At 43.2% G+C, this 22068-nt stretch overlaps 1 protein-coding gene across 1 annotated transcript; it reads right to left on the reverse strand.

The window, feature by feature from the left end:
* Window positions 1–2429: 2429 nt before the first annotated feature.
* Window positions 2430–14627, reverse strand: LOC110500946 (F-box only protein 24). The gene is made up of 9 exons (XM_036956527.2): window positions 14544–14627; window positions 13935–14154; window positions 12464–12735; window positions 11482–11755; window positions 9342–9500; window positions 9059–9180; window positions 6710–6841; window positions 6418–6588; window positions 2430–2885 (listed from the first exon to the last, which is right to left on the reverse strand). The coding sequence occupies exons 1-9, from the start codon at window positions 14625–14627 to the stop codon at window positions 2556–2558; spliced, it is 1764 nt and encodes a 587-aa protein (XP_036812422.2). The 3' UTR covers window positions 2430–2555.
* Between the last annotated feature and the right edge of the window lie 7441 nt (window positions 14628–22068).

Consider the following 22068-nt stretch of genomic DNA (forward strand, 5'->3'; position numbering starts at 1 on the left):
CTGAAAATGAGCAAGACGTAGGTCGGTCAAAAAGACTCTAGAGAGAAGAGAGGTAGACCGAAAGAGCACTAGGCATAATACGGAGGAAATGTAAGGGACGTTGTCAACCACAGACAAACGCGTACAGATAGTGAAAACATACATATTATTCCACCATCATTCTAATAATCAACTTGCATTAATATAATTTTCTTTACCTTGAGTAGGGCTATATTTTTCGCTTAAATCTGTTCGTTCTTTGGTTGGAAAAGGCCTTCTGTCACCTGTAGCCTAGGTTGCTTTGAGGAATTTGAAAAATGAAAATAAACATGCGACAAAATATGTTGTTTTTCGAAAGCAAAGGCGTCATTGTTTTACGGGATGAGGATTCCAAAAAGGAACACCATGTGTCCCGCAAAAAATGGTCAGTCTTATTTTTATTTCTCTAGCCTACAGCAAATATTTTAATGATCGAACAATCCATTTGATTACAAAACATTTCGTCTATCCTCAAAACAATCTTTACGTCAGGCCTTATCAAACATGATCAATTAATCAATATTTTCTACGAAGCGCTATTAAATAAATCACCGCTAGTTGGTGGTGTTGTACTAGATTTCTGCCCTTAAGCGGTAATGTGATTCAGGGTTGTGACACTGGAGGAGTACAGATACTTTTCGTAACAGGTTAGGAGAGTATTTTAGCTAACCCTAAACCCTTTCCTAACCTTAACCTAATTTTCCTAACCTACAACGTTAATTTCCCTAACCTTAACCTAAATATCCTAACCTGCCACGTTAATTACCCTAACCTGCCACGTTAATTACCCTAACCTTAACCTAATTCTCCTAACCTTAACCTAAATATCCTAACCTGCCACGTTAATTACCCTAACCTGCCACGTTAATTATCCTAACCTTAACCTAAATATCCTAACCTGCCACGTTAATTACCCTAACCTGCCACGTTAATTATCCTAACCTTAACCTAATTCTCCTAACCTTAACCTAATTCTCCTAACCTGCCACGTTAATTACCCTAACCTGCCACGTTAATTATCCTAACCTTAACCTAATTCTCCTAACCTTAACCTAAATATCCTAACCTGCCACGTTAATTATCCTAACCTTAACCTAATTCTCCTAACCTTAACCTAATTATCCTAACCTTAACCTAATTCTCCTAACCTGCCACGTTAATTATCCTAACCTTAACCTAATTCTCCTAACCTGCCACGTTAATTATCCTAACCTTAATCTAATTCTCCTAACCTGCCACGTTAATTATCCTAACCTTAACCTAATTCTCCTAACCTGTCACGTTAATTATCCTATCCTTAACCTAATTCTCCAAACCTGCCACGTTAATTATCCTAACCTTAATCTAATTCTCCTAACCTGCCACGTTAATTCTCCTAACCTGCCACGTTAATTATCCTAACCTTAACCTAATTCTCCTAACCTGCCACGTTAATTATCCTAACCTTAATCTAATTCTCCTAACCTGCCACGTTAATTATCCTAACCTTAATCTAATTCTCCTAACCTGCCACGTTAATTCTCCTAACCTGCCACGTTAATTATCCTAACCTTAACCTAATTCTCCTAACCTTAACCTAATTCTCCTAACCTGCCACGTTAATTATCCTAACCTGCCACGTTATTTATCCTAACCTTAACCTAATTCTCCTAACCTTAACCTAATTCTCCTAACCTGCCACGTTAATTATCCTAACCTGCCACGTTAATTATCCTAACCTTAACCTAATTCTCCTAACCTGCCACGTTAATTATCCTAACATGCCACGTTAATTATCCTAACCTTAACCTAATTCTCCTAACCTGCCACGTTAATTATCCTAACCTGCCACGTTAATTATCCTAACCTTAACCTAATTCTCCTAACCTTAACCTAATTCTCCTAACCTGCCACGTTAATTATCCTAACCTGCCACGTTAATTATCCTAACCTTAACCTAATTCTCCTAACCTGCCACGTTAATTATCCTAACCTGCCACGTTAATTATCCTAACCTTAACCTAATTCTCCTAACCTTAACCTAATTCTCCTAACCTGCCACGTTAATTATCCTAACCTGCCACGTTAATTATCCTAACCTTAACCTAATTCTCCTAACCTGCCACATTAATTATCCTAACCTGCCACATTAATTATCCTAACCTGCCACATTAATTATCCTAACCTTAATCTAATTCTCCTAACCTGCCACGTTAATTCTCCTAACCTGCCACATTAATTATCCTAACCTGCCACATTAATTATCCTAACCTTAACCTAATTCTCCTAACCTTAACCTAATTATCCTAACCTGTTGCGTAAGTTCTCCTAACCAGCTACAAAAAGTAACTTCCAGTCGTAGCTGTACTAGCAGAACCGTGATTCAGGGATACAGGATCGAGGGATTAATACATTTGACACAAACACTGATGCTGCTGTTTTTATTAAGCAAAATAAAACATCAAATGTGGATGGAGTCTTTGGCCACAATTGTTTCATACAGCATAAAAAAACCCATTCTGTTAGGATGAAAAAAGTGGCATTGTTGGTGAATGTGGTTACGATTGGCTGCTGGGCTCGTCAGACACGGACCGGATGGCGATCAGCGCTTGGACCAGGAACTCCCTGTGGGCGGGGTTAATGGTCATGTGTCGCTGCACAGCCCAGCGGAGGATGTCCACCTTTCGCCTCAGACTCTCACACTCCCTCAGCTGGGCTAGTTGCCAGATCAGCCTCTGCCTCTCATCTCTCGCCACCTCACTTTCCTCCTCATCCTCCTCCTTTACAGGAGGGGGGCAGCGGAACAGCGGGGGCTCGGCGATGTCATGGCAACAGAGTAGGAAGAGGCAGTCCTTGGAGGCACAGAGAGAGCGGGCAGCACGGGGCACCTGGGGGAAGAGAGAAAGAGGACAGATACAATAGTTAAAGATGACAGTACCAAATATAGGTATTCTTCTTTGGCATTATGGCGTTCACACAGTTTGTGCATGCCTCCACCTACTGTGTAGGAGTGTATGGTCGATCACGTTAGATTATTTTTATTTTTTAACTTACCCTCCACTATTTCATTTATTTATTTTTTTAACAGCTCATTCCACGTCTTTGACCCTAACTGATCTTACACCAGGCTGGGAGGACGGGAGGCTGGGAGGACGGGAGGCTGGGAGGACGGGAGGCTGGGAGGACGGGAGGCTGGGAGGACGGGAGAACGGGAGGCTGGGAGGACGGGATGCTGGGAGGACGGGAGGCTGGGAGGACGGGAGGCTGGGAGGATGGGAGGACGGGAGACTGGGAGGACGGGAGGCTGGGAGGACGGGAGGCTGGGAGGTCGGGAGGGTGGGAGGACGGGAGGCTGGGAGGACGGGAGGCTGGGAGGATGGGAGGATGGGAGGACGGGACTCTTTCGTTCAACACATAGTGTAACTCTTCCACAGTAAAACCTCGTACACCCGAGTACTTCTCTACAGTTGGCACCACAACATCTAGTTTCTGTCATTTATGTTTCATTTCTGCAGTACAGTTGATATGCTAAGAAGCCAACCTTGCTGAAGCACAAATTATATCACTCTGTATTGGCCTAGGCAAAACTACTCACCCTTGAACCATCATCCTCTACTCTCTTCACTGCCTCAGCATATGTGAACTTCTGTTCTACTCTGACCCTGCCAACCTCAACCTGTCTCTCTCGCACCAGGCACTTCTGATCCCCAGCAACATGGGTATCCCCACAATTGACACACACTGTTTCCCCCCCCCCCGATACAACACATTCCTTTGTCCCATACCCTCCTGCACACTTCTCACATCTTGGAATGTCCCTCCTCCACACTGCTGCAACATGACCATGAGCTTGGCATCTGAAACACCTCAGTGGGTTCGGCACAAAAGCTCTCATTGGAATAACTGACATTTCCTATCATGACTTGGTCAAGTAAATACTCTGCTTCAAAACTCAAAAGGACTATAACGGCGTCTTCTCAGTTTCACTACGCTTGCCAAACAGCAGGTGTCACAGACACAGGGAATCTTCCACTTTAGTTGCACCACCTCAACACTTAATTCCACCCCAGTGATCACTCCTTTCAAAGGCGCCCTGCTCCGGAGAAGTCACAGGTTTTGTCCTGAGGCCTGTGATGTGAAGTGCCCGCTCCATCTGGGCCTAAGAAACACCAAGTCCAATTCAAGCTACCTTCACCGATTTGAACAGTATCCACATTCTTTTCTACCCAGCCTGAGACTACATATGGGTCAGTCAAAATGTAGGGATCCACTTTCTACAAAAGTTCCACTCCCACTGGGCAAGAATCATCCTTTGCATGACCATAGGGGGGAGGCTGGGACTCTGAGGTCTTCTCCACACCTCCCACCGCAGGTACAGTGATTCATCCTCATTCTTATCAGGTTAAATTTCTGAGACAGCAGAATACAGTTTGTACTCAACATTCTTCCTCAACACACATCTTCCCTCTGCACTGGGCTCTTCTCCTTCTTCCTCGCTGTCCATAACCACGTTTATCCATTCACCTTGCTCATGCAGAGCCTTCATCCACTGTATTGTTTGCAGATCAAACACTGATGGCCTTTCTCCAATACTCAACATCTGTTCCTGAGCACAATTTACTAGTCTGGGTATCTCTGGCCTCTCCATGCTTCCAATTTACCATCTCTGGCCTCTCCATGCCACCCAAATTACCATGCCTGGTTATCTCTGGCCTCTCCATGCCACCCAAATTACCATGCCTGGCTATGTCTGGCCTCTCCAAGCTCGCAAAATGTGAGCTACTCTGCATCAAAGAGCAGCGTCCGTCCCACTCCTCCTGTCGCAGTGCCTGATGGTCAATCCCAAACATAGGTCTATAGCTAGCTAGGTACAGTTGAAGTCAGAATTTACATACACCTTAGCCAAATACATTTAAATTCAGTTTTTCACAATTCCTGACATTTAATCCAAGTAACAATTCCCTGTCTTAGGTCAGTTAGGATCACCACATTTATTTTAAGAATGTGAAATGTCAGAATAATAGTAGAGAGAATTATTTATTTCAGCTTTTATTTCTTTCATCACATTCCCAGAGGGTCAGAAGTTTACATACACTCAATTAGTATTTGGTAGCATTGCCTTTAAATTGTTTCACTTGGGTCAAACATGTCGTGTAGCCGTCCACAAGCTTCCTACAATAAGTTGGGTGAACTTTGGCCCATTCCTCCTGACAGAGCTGGTGTAACTGAGTCAGGTTTGTAGGCCTCCTTGCTCGCACATGCTTTTTCAGTTCTGCCCACACATTTTCTATGGGATTGAGGTCAGGGCTATGTGATGGCCACTCCAATACCTGGACTTTGTTGTCCTTAAGCCATTTTGCCACAACTTTGGAAGTATGCTTGGGGTCATTGTCCATTTGGAAGACCCATTTGCGACCAAGCTTTAACTTCCTGACTGATGTCTTGAGATGTTGCTTCAATATATCCACATAATTTTCATGATGCCATCTATTTTGTGAAGCGCACCAGACCCTCCTGCAGCAAAGCACACCCACAACATGATGCAGCCACCCCTGTGCTTCACGGTTGGAATGGTGTTCTTCGGCTTGCAAGCCTCCCCCTTTTCCCTCCAAACATAAAGATGGTCATTATGGCCAAACAGTTCCATTTTTGTTTCATCAGACCAGAGGACATTTCTCCAAAAAGTACGATCTTTGTCCCCATGTGCAGTTGCAAACCGTAGTCTGGCTTTTTTATGGTGGTTTTGGAGCAGTGGCTTCTTCCTTGCTGAGAGGCCTTTCAGGTTATGTCGATATAGGACTTGTTTTACTGTGGATATAGATACTTTTGTATCTGTTTCCTCCAGCATCTCCACAAGGTCCTTTGCTGTTGTTCTGGGATTGATTTGCACTTTTTGCACCAATGTACATTCATCTCTAGGATACAGAACGCGTCTCCTTCCTGAACGGTATGATGGCTGCGTGGTCCCATGGTGTTTATACTTACGTACTATTGTTTGTACAGATGAACGTGGTTCCTTCAGGCGTTTGGAAAATGCTCCCAAGGATGAACCAGACTTGTGGTGGTCTACAATTATTTTTCTGAGGTCTTGGCTGATATTTTTTTATCTTTCCCATGATGTCAAGCAAAGAGGCACCAAGTTTAAAGGTAGGTCTTGAAATACATCCAGGTACACCTCCAATTGACTCAAAAGATGTCAATTAGCCTGTGACTCCAACCTAAGTGTATGTAAACTTCCAACTTCAACTGTAATTAACCAATCAAACAGCTAGAAAATTAACCAATCCGACACCTAGATTATTAACCAATCCGACAGCTAGATAATGAACCAATCCGACAGCTAGAAAATTAACCAATCCAACAGCTAGATAATTAACCAATCAAATGTCCAGAGTGAGATTACAAAGAGTGCAGCTTTACTTTGATGTTCAGTTTGATGAACACAGCGCTTCCCTTGGAGCAGCCGGGCAGTCGGCGGCCTCCTCCACAGCCACAGCCCTGTACTTCCTTCACTCCAGACTCCCCTTGCAGCAGGGCGAGCGAGTGGTTCAGTCCACACCACACCTCCACTGGAGTCATGGACAGTACCACCTACAACAGGGGAGAGGGGGAATTGTTACCTGATGGATTTTGATATTACGGTGTAGAGAAATGTAGTTTCAACTGGAAACTGGACAGAAAGGTGTATAAGGGAGGAAGCACAGACACACACCTCCGTGGGTTCGCCGCGGTCTATCTTGTCTCCTGTGCCAAGCTGTCCGTAGCGGTTGCTGCCCTGCATGAAGACTCGGCCACAATCGTCCAGCAGGCACAAGTGGCTCAGTCCCAGAGAGCACTTCACCACCTAGCAGAGGTCAAAGGTAACTCCGTTGTAGGTTTGAATCCTGCATGCATGGACCATATATACTAATATACCATATATACTAATAGACCATATATACTAATATACCATATATGCTAATTAATATACCATATATACTAATAGACCATATATACTAATATACCATATATACTAATATACCATATATACTAATAGACCATATATACTAATAGACCATATATACTAATATACCATATATGCTAATTAATATACCATATATACTATTAGACCATATATACTAATAAACCATATATACTAATATACCATATATACTAATATACCATATATACTAATAGACCATATATACTAATAGACCATATATACTAATATACCATATATGCTAATTAATATACCATATATACTAATAGACCATATATACTAATATACCATATATACTAATAGACCATATATACTAATAGACCATATATACTAATATACCATATATACTAATATACCATATATACTAATAGACCATATATATACTAATATACCATATATACCATATATACTAATATACCATATATACTAATATACCATATATACTAATATACCATATATACTAATAGACCATATATACTAATATACCATATATACTAATAGACCATATATACTAATAGACCATATATACTAATATACCATATATACTAATAGACCATATATACTAATAGACCATATATACTAATATACCATATATACTAATAGACCATATATACTAATATACCATATATACCATATATACTAATATACCATATATACTAATAGACCATATATACCATATATACTAATAGACCATATATACTAATAGACCATATATACTAATATACCATATATACTAATAGACCATATTATACTAATATACCATATATACTAATAGACCATATATACTAATAGACCATATTATACTAATATACCATATATACTAATAGACCATATATACTAATATACCATATATACTAATATACCATATATACTAATATACCATATATACTAATAGACCATATATACTAATAGACCATATATACTAATATACCATATATACTAATAGACCATATATACTAATAGACCATATATACTAATATACCATATATACTAATAGACCATATATACTAATAGACCATATATACTAATATACCATATATACTAATAGACCATATATACTAATATACCATATATACCATATATACTAATATACCATATATACTAATAGACCATATATACCATATATACTAATAGACCATATATACTAATAGACCATATATACTAATATACCATATATACTAATAGACCATATTATACTAATATACCATATATACTAATAGACCATATATACTAATATACCATATATACTAATATACCATATATACTAATATACCATATATACTAATAGACCATATATACTAATAGACCATATATACTAATATACCATATATACTAATAGACCATATATACTAATAGACCATATATACTAATATACCATATATACTAATAGACCATATATACTAATATACCATATATACTAATAGACCATATTATACTAATATACCATATATACTAATAGACCATATATACTAATATACCATATATACTAATATACCATATATACTAATATACCATATATACTAATAGACCATATATACTAATAGACCATATATACTAATATACCATATATACTAATAGACCATATATACTAATAGACCATATATACTAATATACCATATATGCTAATTAATATACCATATATACTAATATACCATATATACTAATATACCATATATACTAATATACCATATATACTAATATACCATATATACTAATAGACCATATATACTAATAGACCATATATACTAATAGACCATATATACTAATATACCATATATACTAATAGACCATATATACTAATAGACCATATATACTAATATACCATATATACTAATAGACCATATTATACTAATAGACCATATATATACTAATATACCATGTATACTACACAAAGGTGCTATCTAGAACCTTAAAAGGTTATTTGGCTGTCCCCGTAGGATAACAAAAGTGTTCTACCTGAAACCCAAAACTGTTCTGCCTGGAATATCCTCTGGCGAAAGCTGAAGAACCCTTATCAAAACCATTTTCTCTAAAGGTGTACCTGTAGACAAACGTGTATATGGTGGAAATGTATCTTTGCACCTTGTATGGCAGGGAGAGCGGCAGAGGGGTGTGGATGTCATGGGGATCGTAACCCTGCTGGGTCCCAATGAACTGACGATACACACCAACAGAGTGCACCTCCAAATAGACTGAACCCTCACCTGAGAAAGAGAGAAAGGGATTTATGACACATTTTTATACCAGCATGGATGGAAAACCTCAACGTAAGAAGCATTGTTGAACGCAGAAACTGTCATATACTGAACTCAAGCTTCTTTTCAATGGAGTTTTCACAGAAAACTAACTGTGCTGTGATATTTACCTGTGAGGTAGAGGATGCTGCTGTAGCTGGAATGGACCTGAGCGATGGGCAGGTGAGGCAGAGAGATGCTGATCTTCTTCAGAGCCAGCTGCACGGTGTAGGAACGCGGCGTGTTCAACAGGGTCTCATTCACAGACAGAGAATAGACCTTCCCAGAATCTGAGGGTGGAAATGGAGAGATACAATTCAGAGAAACAAGTTGTTAATTTACTGGCTATGTCAGGGACCTTGTAAACTATTTACAGTGTCTACGGAAAGTATTCAGACCCCTTGACTTTTCCTACATTTTGTTACGTTACAGCCTTGTTCTAAAATGGATTACATAAAGGGGACTGGGAGACTAATCAGGTTTGAAGAGGGAGGACTGGGAGGCTAGCCAGGTTTGAAGAGCGGAGACTGGGAGACTAGTCAGGTTTGAAGAGGGAGGACTGGGAGACTAGTCAGGTGTGAAGAGCGGAGACTGGGAGACTAGTCAGGTTTGAAGATGGGGGACTGGGAGACTAGTCAGGTTTAAAGAGGGGGGACTGGGAGACTAGTCAGGTTTGAAGAGGGAGGACTAGGAGACTAGTCAGGTTTGAAGAGGGAGGACTGGGAGACTAGTCAGGTTTGAAGAGGGGGGACTAGGAGACTAGTCAGGTTTGAAGAGGGAGGACTAGGAGACTAGTCAGGTTTGAAGAGGGAGGACTGGGAGACTAGTCAGGTTTGAAGAGGGAGGACAGGGAGACTAGTCAGGTTTGAAGAGGGAGGACTGGGAGACTAGTCAGGTTTGAAGAGGGAGGTCTGGGAGACTAGTCAGGTTTGAAGAGGAAGGACTGGGAGACTAGTCAGGTTTGAAGAGGAAGGACTGGGAGACTAGTCAGGTTTGAAGAGGGAGGACTGGGAGACTAGTCAGGTTTGAAGAGGGAGGACTGGGAGACTAGTCAGGTGTGAAGAGCGGAGACTGGGAGACTAGTCAGGTTTGAAGATGGGGGACTGGGAGACTAGTCAGGTTTAAAGAGGGGGGACTGGGAGACTAGTCAGGTTTGAAGAGGGAGGACTGGGAGACTAGTCAGGTTTGAAGAGGGGGGACTAGGAGACTAGTCAGGTTTGAAGAGGGAGGACTAGGAGACTAGTCAGGTTTGAAGAGGGAGGACTGGGAGACTAGTCAGGTTTGAAGAGGGAGGACAGGGAGACTAGTCAGGTTTGAAGAGGGAGGACTGGGAGACTAGTCAGGTTTGAATAGGGAGGTCTGGGAGACTAGTCAGGTTTGAAGAGGAAGGACTGGGAGACTAGTCAGGTTTGAAGAGGAAGGACTGGGAGACTAGTCAGGTTTGAAGAGGGAGGACTGGGAGACTAGTCAGGTTTGAAGAGGGAGGTCTGGGAGACTAGTCAGGTTTGAAGAGGAAGGACTGGGAGACTAGTCAGGTTTGAAGAGGGAGGACTGGAGACTAGTCAGGTTTAAATAGGGGGGACTGGGAGACTAGTCAGGATTATTTAGGGTGGACTGGGAGACTAGTCAGGATTATTTAGGGTGGACTGGGAGACTAGTCAGGATTATTTAGGGTGGACAGGGAGACTAGTCAGGATCAAGGGAAAGATGAACGGAGCAAAGTAAAGAGAGATCCTTGATGAAAAGCTGCTCCAGAGCGCTTTAGAACGACCCTAATCGAACCCGATCGAACATCTCTGGAGAAACCTGAAAATAGCTGTGCATTGACACTGCCCATCCAACCTGACAGAGCTTGAGAGGATCAGCAGAGAAGAATGGGAGAAATTCCCCAAATACAGGTGTGCCAAGCTTGTAGCGTCATACCCAAGAAGACTCGAGGCTGTAATCAATGCCAAAGGTGCTTCAAGTACTGAGTAAAGGGTCTGAATACTTATGTGAAAATGTGCAAAACAAATGTGTAGATTGATGAGGGGAAAAAAATATTTAATCAGTTTTAGAATAAGGCTGTAATGTAACAAAATGTGGAAAAAGTCAAGGGGTCTGAATACTTTTCGAATGCACTATATATTTAAATCAAATGTAATCCCTGATGTTTAATTTATGGTGTGGCATTCAGTTGTAAAACTCCCCACATCAAACTTTCAATTGAAAATCCATTTGAATGGATTTTCAATCAACCAATCAGACCATCTGATGTTCAGAGACACTGACCAGTGAGCAGCAGCAGGACCCTGTTGACCTCAGAGCCGGTGAGGCGGAGCTGTATGAAGGTCAGGGAGGGATGAAAGGTCATCCGGAACACCCTCTGGCTGGTGTCCTGCTGGTACACTTCCACACAGTCACACCGCGGAGGGGTGAGAGGGGGGGCCGAGCCGGGGGCGCCGGGCCAGCTGGGGGGTACGGCCTCTGCACCACTGTTAGCACGGCTCACCAGGACGTATATGTACTGACGGAAGGAGTTGTCGCTACGGGGATCCACGGCAAACTATGAGTGGAGGAGCGAGAGGAACAGAGAGAGAGAGAGAGAGAGAGAGAGAGAGAGAGAGACAGAGAGAGAGAGAGACAGAGAGACACAGAGAGAGAGAGAGAGAGAGAGAGACAGAGAGAGACAGAGAGAGAGAGAGAGACAGAGAGAGAGAGACAGAGAGAGAGAGAGGAACAGAGAGAGAGAGAGAGAGAGAGAGAGACAGAGAGAGAGAGAGAGAGACAGAGAGACACAGAGAGAGAGAGAGAGAGAGACAGACAGAGAGACAGAGAGAGACAGAGAGAGAGAGAGAGAGACAGAGAGAGAGCGAGAGAGACAGAGACAGACAGAGAGACAGAGAGAGAGAGAGAGAGACAGAGAGAGACAGAGAGAGAGAGAGAGACAGACAGAGAGAGAGAGAGAGAGACAGAGAGAGAGAGAGAGAGAGAGAGAGAGAGAGAGAGAGAGAGAGAGAGAGAGAGAGAGAGACAGAGAGAGAGAGAGAGAGAGAGAGACAAAGACAGAGACAGAGAGAGAGTGTGTGTGTGTGTGTGTGGGGGGGGGGGGGGGGGGGGTTATAAAGTGTTCAAGCTAAAGTTTAACTTCCTGTTGGGTGTCCCACCCAATGTGCTACCCTCCACCTTCTTTCCTCTTACTTCAATACTAGAAATACTGGCTAGCTAAATAGCTTGAGAATTGATCATGCCCCCCCCCCCCCCCCCCACTCACATCTTTGGCATTCTGACACAGCACAGTGTGGCGTGAGGCCCTCCTCCAAGTCATGTGACCGCGGAGCGATGATGTCGCGGCGTTGCGCAGCAGGAAGACGGTGCCCTGGTAGTCAAACAGCAGAAGGTGGTCGCGGGTTGGCAGGGACCTTCTGTAGCCCAGTGCCAGGGGAGGAACAACGGCCAGGGACACAGAGGGACCCCCGGACCTGCACCACTGGGGAGTCCGGGACCACCCACTGCCCAAACGCTGCATCTGGAGGCCCTGGGAGTCTGTGGGGATGTAGAGAGAAGGTCTTGAGTGGGACGGATTCAATAGGTCATTGTTATATTTTGTTGATTTGATCTCACGTTTCATTTTCTGTTTTCTCAGGAGACTGTGTTTTCATATGTGATGGTATCATTCGTAGTGGTCAAAGGATGATGAACAACAAAATATAAACTCAACATGTAAAGTGTTGGTCCCATGTTTCATGAACTGAAATAAGAGATCTGAGAAATTTTCCATACGCCCAAAAAACCGTATTTCGCTGAAATTTTGTGCACAAATTTGTTAACATCCCTGTTAGTGAACATTTCTCCTTTGTCAAGATAAACCATCCACCTGACAGGTGTAGTATATCAAGAAGCTGATTAAACAGCATGATCATTACACAGGTGCACCTTGTGTTGGGGACAATAAACGGCCACTCCAACGTTGTTTTAGGGAATTTGTCAGTACGTCCAACCGGCCTAACAACCGCAGACCACGTGTATGGTGTGGTGTGGGCGAGCGGTTTGCTAATGTCAACGTTATGAACAGAGTGCCCCATGCTGGTGGTGGGGTTATGGTATGGGCTGGCATAAGCTACGGATAATGAACACAATTGCATTTTATCAATGGTAATTTGAATGCACAGAGATACCGTGACGAGATCCTGAGGCCCGTTTTTGTGTCATTTATCCACCACCATCACCTCATGTTTCAGCCTGATAATGCACAGCCCCATGTCGCAAGGACCTGTACACAATTCCTGGAAGCTGACAATGTCCCAGTTCTTCCATGGCCTGCATACTCACTAGACATGTCACCCCACTGAGCCTGTTTGGGATGCTCTGGATCAACGTGTATGACAGAGTGTTCCAGTTCCCGCCAATACCCAGCAACTTCGCACAGCCATTGAAGAGGAGTGGGACAACATTCCACAGGCCACAATCAACAGCCTGATCAACTCAATGTGAAGGAGATGTGTTGCTCTGCATGAGGCAAATGGTGGTATATCTGTATTCCCAGTCATGTGAAATCCATAGATTAGGGCCTACATGAATTTATTTCAATTGACTGATTTCCTTATATGAACTGTAACTCAGTAAAATGTTTGAAATGGTTGCATGTTGTGTTATGTGTTATATGTTATTTCAGTGTATATTCAAACATAGCACAATCCATTTGATTAAAGTACAACAGACTCTGTCTCTCCCTCTATTCTTACATTTCAAGATGGCTGTCCTTCGCCAGTCGTTGGGCGGGGCAGCGGAAGGCTGCTGCGTCCCCGTTGCCTGGCGATGGCAGAGCCGTCTCCAGAGGGAGGAGCTTAGGCTCAGCTGGTGGTAGGTGCTGCAAGTGGCTCCAAAGGCGATGACGTCACTGACTGACACTCTGGACAGAATCTCTTCCAGCTTGGGTGTGATTGGTTGTAGATCGAGATCAGTTTATGAGCAGAGACACAGCAGAGACCATCATAGCACAACGTTCAACTCCATGTTCTGACAGTGGTTAGTTAGATTGACGGTTTACGTAACAAACGAAACAACGAGAAAGTTACACTTCCTGTATGTGATCGAATGTGTGCATTAGGTCTAGCTTTGCACTTGACCATTTTAAATGATACTCTACCACACAGTGTGATGTGGTTATCTCACCAGCTCAGGTGGCAAAGAGCGAATAGTGATACAGTGTTCTACAGCATCCTCAGTTGGTGGGTTAGTCCTTCTCTTCTTTGGCTTGAAACATAGAAGCACACATTTTCACCTTTCTTTTTTTTACAATATTCTATCTCTGGTGTTTCCCTTTCAGAAATACTGTACTTATCTCAACGTACCTTAGGTGGCGCCTCAGCTCTGTCGTATCCACACGCAAAGTTGGAACGGAGCTTTCCGGCCTCTTTATTTGGCCTCTCATCCATTTCTTATTAAAAAATGTTTGGTTTTTATCTTTTAAAAATTTTAAGCGGTTCCTCCTTCGCATGTGTGCAAATATTTGAAGTACATTTTTCAGAATGTCTGTTCTTTTGAGCCAGTGTTCTAGAAGTCGTCACGGTGAACTTTGTTTTTGGAATCATAAGCTATTGTTGCGTGATTGTAGAACTTTGGTGATGACCCATTGTGACGACCCATTCTGTTTCCTTCCGAAACAGTGGATCCTAAACTTTGACTTATTGTGTACCCCTAATAAGCCATATTATCTCACTTACATGTCCCTTTGGCAAAACATTTGCAAGCCGACGCCTTCCTGATAATTCCCGATATATTCATCCATTATACATACACTCAGTTGATAGAAAAGGAAATCAATTAATAGTTATATATATAAAAAAAACAAGATTCAACAACTGAGACATAAATTGAACAAGTTCCACAGACATGTGACTAACAGAAATTGAATAATGTGTCCCTGAACAAAGGGGGGATCAAAATCAAAAGTAACAGTCAGTATCTGGTGTGGCCACCAGCTGCATTAAGTACTGCAGTGCATCTCCTCCTCATGGACTGCACCAGATTTGCCAGTTCTTGCTGTGAGATGTTACCCCACTCTTCCACCAAGGTACCTGCAAGTTCCCGGACATTTCTGTGGGGAATGGCCCTAGCCCTCACCCTCCGATCCAACAGGTCCCAGATGTGCTTAATGGGATTGAGATCCGGGCTCTTCGCTGGCCATGGCAGAACTCTGACATTCCTGTCCTGCAGGAAATCAGGCACAGAACGAGCAGTATGGCTGGTGGCATTGTCATGCTGGAGGGTCATGTCAGGATGAGCCTGCAGGAAGGGAACCATGAGGGAGGAGGAGGTCTTCCCTGTAGCGCACAGCGTTGAGATTGCCTGCAAGCACACCAAGCTCAGTCCGATGATGCTGGGACACACCGCCCCAGACCATGATGGACCCTCCACCTCCAAATCGATCCCGCTCCAGAGTACAGGCCTCGGTGTATCGCTCATTCCTTCGACGATGAACATGAATCCGACCATCACCCCTGGTGAGACAAAACCGTGACACGTCAGTGAAGAGCACTTTTTGCCAGTCCTGTCTGGTCCAGCGACGGTGGGTTTGTGCCCATAGGCGACGTTGTTGCCAGTGATGTCTGGTGAGGATCTGCCTTACAACAGGCCTACAAGCCCTCAGTCCAGCCTCTCTCAGCCTATTGCAGACAGTCTGAGCACTGATGGAGAGATTGTGCATTTCTGGTGTAACTCGGGCAGTTGTTGTTGCCATCCTGTACCTGTCCCGCAGGTGTGATGTTCGGATGTACCGATCCTGTGCTGGTGTTACACGTGGTCTGCCACTGCGAGGACGATCAGCTCTCCATCCTGTCTCCCTGTAGCGCTGTCTTAGGCGTCTCACAGTACGGACATTGCAATTTATTGCCCTGGCCACATCTGCAGTCCTCATGCCTCCTTCCAGCATGCCTAAGGCATGTTCACGCAGATGAGCAGGGACCCTGGGCATCTTTCTTTTGTTGTTTTTCAGAGTCAATAGAAAGGACTCTTTAGTGTCCTAAGTTTTCATAACTGCGACCTTAATTGCCTACCGTCTGTAAGCTGTTAGTGTCCTTCTTGATACTACCCTTAACGACCGTTCCACAGGTGCATGTTCATTAATTATTTAAGGTTCATTGAACAAGCATGGGAAACAGTGTTTAAACCCTTTACAATGAAGAGCTTGTGAAGTTATTTAGATTTTTACGAATTATCTTTGAAAGACAAGGTCCTGAAAAGGGGACGTGTCTTTAGATAGAGTTTAGATACAGCAGACAGAAGAGTGTTAACTTGGAAGATCATATCCACCACAAATCGTCTCATTTTTACTTGAAGGTCACAGTAGGTCACAGTGTTTGGGAACTGTTCATGGAGATTCAGAATAAGTGTGATTGGAGGTGTGAGGAACCCTTGATTCATGAAACCAGAGCGTGACCAAGGCCTCTTTGGTTTCTGGTTCACTGCTGTGTTAATGTGCAACAGCGAAGGACAGTGTGTGTGTGTGTGTGTGTGTGTGTGTGTGTGTGTGTGTGTGTGTGTGTGTGTGTGTGTGTGTGTGTGTGTGTGTGTGTGTGTGTGTGTGTGTGTGTGTGTACTACTTAAGTTACATTTGGAATTATTAGCAAGACACCCAAAAGTACTAGTTACATTTTGAATGCTCAGGAGGACAGGAAAATGGTCCAATTCACACACTGTGACCCCTACTGTCATCCCTACTGTCTCTGATCTGGTGGACTCACTAAGCAGAGAACATCCCTGGTCATCCCTACTGCCTCTGATCTGGTGGACTCACTAAACAGAGAACATCCCTGGTCATCCCTACTGCCTCTGATCTGGAGGACTCACTAAACAGAGAACATCACTGGTCATCCCTACTGCCTCTGATCTGGAGGACTCACTAAACAGAGAACATCACTGGTCATCCCTACTGCCTCTGATCTGGAGGACTCACTAAACAGAGAACATCCCTGGTCATCCCTACTGCCTCTGATCTACTGGACTCACTAAACAGAGATAATATAATATAAAGATTTTTAAATTATTTATTATTTTACTTTTGATACTAAAGTATATTTAAAACAAAATACTTTTAGACTTTTACTCAAGTGGTATTTTACTGGTTGACTTTTACTTGAGTCATTTTCTATTAAGATATCTTTACTTTTACTCAAGTATGACCATTGGATACTTTGTGTATGTGTGTGTATACCATTCACTGTCTCGCACAGCACGACACGCACAGCTGGTGGTGGGCTGGTCACTTCCAATCGCATACCTATCATTCTCAGGCATCTCTTTTAGCATTCTCTCTCTCTCTCTCTCTCTCTATGCCCCTGTCTTTCTCTCTTTCCACCTCATTCACTCTATGCCCCTGTCTTTCTCTCTTTCCACCTCATTCACTCTCTCTGCCCCTGTGTGTCTCTCTCTCTCTGCCCCTCTCTCTCACTCTCTCTCTCTCTCTCCCTCTCTCTCTCTCTCTGTCTCTCTCTCTCTCGCTATCTCTCTCTCTCTCTCTCTCTATGCCCCTGTCTTTCTCTCTTTCCAACTCATTCACTCTCTCTGCCCCTGTGTCTCTCTCTCTCTCTCTCTCTCTCTCTCCACCTCATTCACTCTCTCTATCCCTGTGTCTCTCTCTCTCTCTCCACCTCATTCACTCTCTCTATCCCCGTGTCTCTCTCTCTCTCTCTCTCTCTCCACCTCATTCACTCTCTCTATCCCCGTGTCTCTCTCTCTCTCTCCACCTCATTCACTCTCTCTATCCCTGTCTCTCTCTCTCTCTCTCTCTCTCTCCACCTCATTCACTCTCTCTCTCTATGCCCCTGTCTTTCTCTCTTTCCACCTCATTCACTCTATGCCCTTGTCTTTCTCTCTTTCCACCTCATTCACTCTCTCTTTCCACCTCATTCACTCTCTCTGCCCCTGTGTGTCTCTCTCTCTCTGCCCCTCTCTCTCACTCTCTCTCTGTCTCTCTCTCTCTCGCTCTCTCTCTCTCTCTCTGCCTCTCTCTCTCTCTCTCTCTCTCTCTCTCTCTCTCTATGCCCCTGTCTTTCTCTCTTTCCAACTCATTCACTCTCTCTGCCCCTGTGTCTCTCTCTCTCTCTCTCTCCACCTCATTCACTCTCTCTATCCCTGTGTCTCTCTCTCTCTCTCCTCCTCATTCACTCTCTCTATCCCCGTGTCTCTCTCTCTCTCTCCACCTCATTCACTCTCTCTATCCCCGTGTCTCTCTCTCTCTCTCTCCACCTCATTCACTCTCTCTATCCCCGTGTCTCTCTCTCTCTCTCCACCTCATTCACTCTCTCTATCCCTGTCTCTCTCTCTCTCTCTCTCTCTCTCTCTCCACCTCATTCACTCTCTCTATCCCTGTCTCTCTCTCTCTCTCTCTCCACCTCATTCACTCTCTCTATCCCTGTGTCTCTCTCTCCACCTTATTCACTCTCTCTATCCCTGTCTCTCTCTCTCTCTCTCTCCACCTCATTCCCTCTCTCTATCCCCGTGTCTCTCTCTTAAGGGTTTTATTGTCATGGGAAACGTGTTTACACTGCCAAAGCAAGTGAAGTAAAAAAATAAATAATAATAAAATAAGTAACAGTAAACATCACACTCATAGAAGTTCAAAAAATAATAAAAACACTTCAAATGTCACATTATGTTTATATACAGTGTTGTAATGATAGGGAAAATAAATAAACATAAATATGGGTTGTATTTACAATGGTGTTTGTTCTTCACTGGTTGCCCTTTTCTTGTGGCGAAAGGTCACACATCTTGCTGCTGTGATGGCACACTGTGGAATTTCACCCAGTAGATATGGGAGTTTATCAAAATTGGGTTTGTTTTCGAATTCTTTGTGGGTCTGTGTAATCTGAGGGAAATATGTGTCAGGAGGTTAGGAAGTGCAGCTCAGTTTCCACCTGATTTTGTGGGCAGTGTGCACATAGCCTGCCTTCTCTTGAGAGTCAGGTCTGCTTTCGGCGGCCTTTCTCAATAGCAAGGCTATGCTCACTGAGTCTGTATGTACATCGTCAAAGATGTCCTTAATTTGGGTCAGTCACAGTGGTCAGGTATTCTGCCACTGTGTACTGTCTGTTTTGGGCCAAATAGCATTCTAATTTGCTCAGTTTATTTGTAAATTCTTCTCAATGTGTCAAGTAATAATCTTTTCGTTTTCTCATGGTTTGGTTGGGTCTAATTGTGTTGCTGTCCTGGGGCTCTGTGGGGTCTGTTTGTGTTTGTGAACAGAGCCACGGGACCAGCTTGCTTAGGGGACTCTTCTCCAGGTTCATCTCTCTCTCCCTCTGTCCCTGTGTCTCTCTCTCTTGTTCTCTGTCCTTGTGTCACTCTGTCCTCCACTCTCCCTCTCTCTTCTGCTCTCCCTCTCTCTTCCTGCACTCCTCTCTCTCCCCTTGTACCTGTCTTACTGTCTCTCCCTCTCTTACTGTCTCTCTCCCTCTCTTACTGTCTCTCTCTCTGTCTTACTGTCTCTCTCTGTCTTACTGTCTCTCTTTGTCTTACTGTCTCTCCCTCTCTTACTGTCTCTCTCCCTCTCTTACTGTCTCTCTCCCTCTCTTACTGTCTCTCTCCCTCTCTTACTGTCTCTCTCTCTGTCTTACTGTCTCTCTGTCTTTCTGTCTCTCTGTCTTACTGTCTCTCTCTGTCTTTCTGTCTCTCTCTGTCTTTCTGTCTCGCTGTCTCTCTCTGTCTTACTGTCCTCTATGTCTTACTGTCTCTGTCTTTCTGTCTCTCTATGTCTTACTGTCTCTCTATGTCTTACTGTCTCTCTATGTCTTACTGTCTCTCTATGTCTTACTGTCTCTCTATGTCTTACTGTCTCGCTCTGTCTTTCTGTCTCTCTCTGTCTTACTGTCTCTCTATGTCTTACTGTCTCTCTCTGTCCATTAATCTGTTAATCTTTCCCATAGGGCGGCGCACAATCGGCCCAGTTAGGGGAGAAAATAAACATTTGTTATTAACTGACTTGCCTAGTTAAATAAATGTGAAATAAAAAAATTATGAAAAAAAATTATGTCATTCACCTATTCTCTCTTTCTCCTCCTACCATTCCAATGTTTAAAGGCTGTGACCATTGGCCTTCATTCATGCCCCCACCTCACCTCAATTTTAGAGGGCTGAAATGCATCTCATTGTTGGCCTTGTGAAATTTGGCATGTAAAGTTACCATGAGATGCCATGTAAAGTTACCATGAGTTGCCATGTAAAGTTGCCATGTAAAGTTACCATGAGTTGCCATGTCAAGTTACCATGAGCTGCCATATCAAGTTACCATGAGTTGCCATGTAAAGTTAACATGAGTTGCCATGTAAAGTTGCCATGTCAAGTTACCGTGAGTTGCCATGTAAAGTTGCCATGTAAAGTTACTGTGAGTTGCCATGTAAAGTTACCATGAGTTGCCATGTCAAGTTACCATGAGTTGCCATGTCAAGTTACCATGAGTTGCCATGCCAAGTTACCATGAGCTGCCATATCAAGTTACCATGAGTTGCCATGTAAAGTTGCCATGTAAAGTTACCATGAGTTGCCATGTAAAGTTGTCATGTAAAGTTACCATGTAAAGTTACCATGAGCTGCCATGTAAAGTTACAATGAGCTGCCATGTAAAGTTACCATGAGTTACCATGTAAAGTTACCATGAGATGCCATGTAAAGTTACCATGAGCTAGCATGTAAAGTTACCATGAGATGCCATGTAAAGTTACCATGAGTTGCCATGTAAAAGTTACCATGAGATGCCATGTCAGGTTACTATGAGCTGCCATGCAAAGTTACCATGAGATGCCATGTAAAGTTACCATGAGCTACCATGTAAAGTTACCATGAGCTGCCATGTAAAGTTACCATGAGCTGCCATGTAAAGTTACCATGAGTTGCCATGTAAAGTTACCATGAGCTACCATGAGTTAACATGAGCTGGCATGTCAAGTTACCATGAGCTGCCATGTCAAGTTACCATGAGTTGCCATGTCAAGTTACCATGAGTTGCCATGTAAAAGTTACCATGAGTTGCCATGTAAAGTTACCATGAGCTACCATGAGTTACCATGAGTTGGCATGTAAAGTTACCATGAGTTGGCATGTAAAGTTACCATGAGTTGCCATGTAAAGTTACCATGAGTTGCCATGTAAAGTTACCATGAGCTGCCATGTAAAGTTACCATGAGTTGCCATGTAAAGTTACCATGAGTTGCCATGTAAAGTTACCATGAGCTGCCATGTAAAGTTACCATGAGTTGTCATGTAAAGTTACCATGAGCTGCCATGTAAAGTTACCATGAGCTGCCATGTAAAGTTACCATGAGTTGCCATGTAAAGTTACCATGAGTTGCCATGTAAAGTTACCATGCGTTGCCATGTAAAAGTTACCATGAGTTGCCATGTAAAGTTACCATGAGTTGCCATGTAAAGTTACCATGAGCTGCCATGTAAAGTTACCATGAGTTGCCATGTAAAGTTACCATGAGCTGCCATGTCAAGTTACAATGAGCTGCCATGTAAAGTTACCATGAGTTGCCATGTAAAGTTACCATGAGCTGCCATGTAAAGTTACCATGCGTTGCCATGTAAAAGTTACCATGAGTTGCCATGTAAAGTTACCATGAGTTGCCATGTAAAGTTACCATGAGCTGCCATGTAAAGTTACCATGAGTTGCCATGTAAAGTTACCATGAGCTGCCATGTCAAGTTACAATGAGCTGCCATGTAAAGTTACCATGAGTTGCCATGTAAAGTTACCATGAGCTGCCATGTAAAGTTACCATGAGCTGCCATGTAAAGTTACCATGAGCTGCCATGTAAAGTTGCCACATCATACAGTAAGAAATATTGAAGGCATGCAACATAAATGAACACACACAC

Source organism: Oncorhynchus mykiss, chromosome 21, assembly GCF_057628025.1.
Source record: "Oncorhynchus mykiss isolate SJ-2025 chromosome 21, ASM5762802v1, whole genome shotgun sequence".
Classification (NCBI taxonomy): domain Eukaryota; kingdom Metazoa; phylum Chordata; class Actinopteri; order Salmoniformes; family Salmonidae; genus Oncorhynchus; species Oncorhynchus mykiss.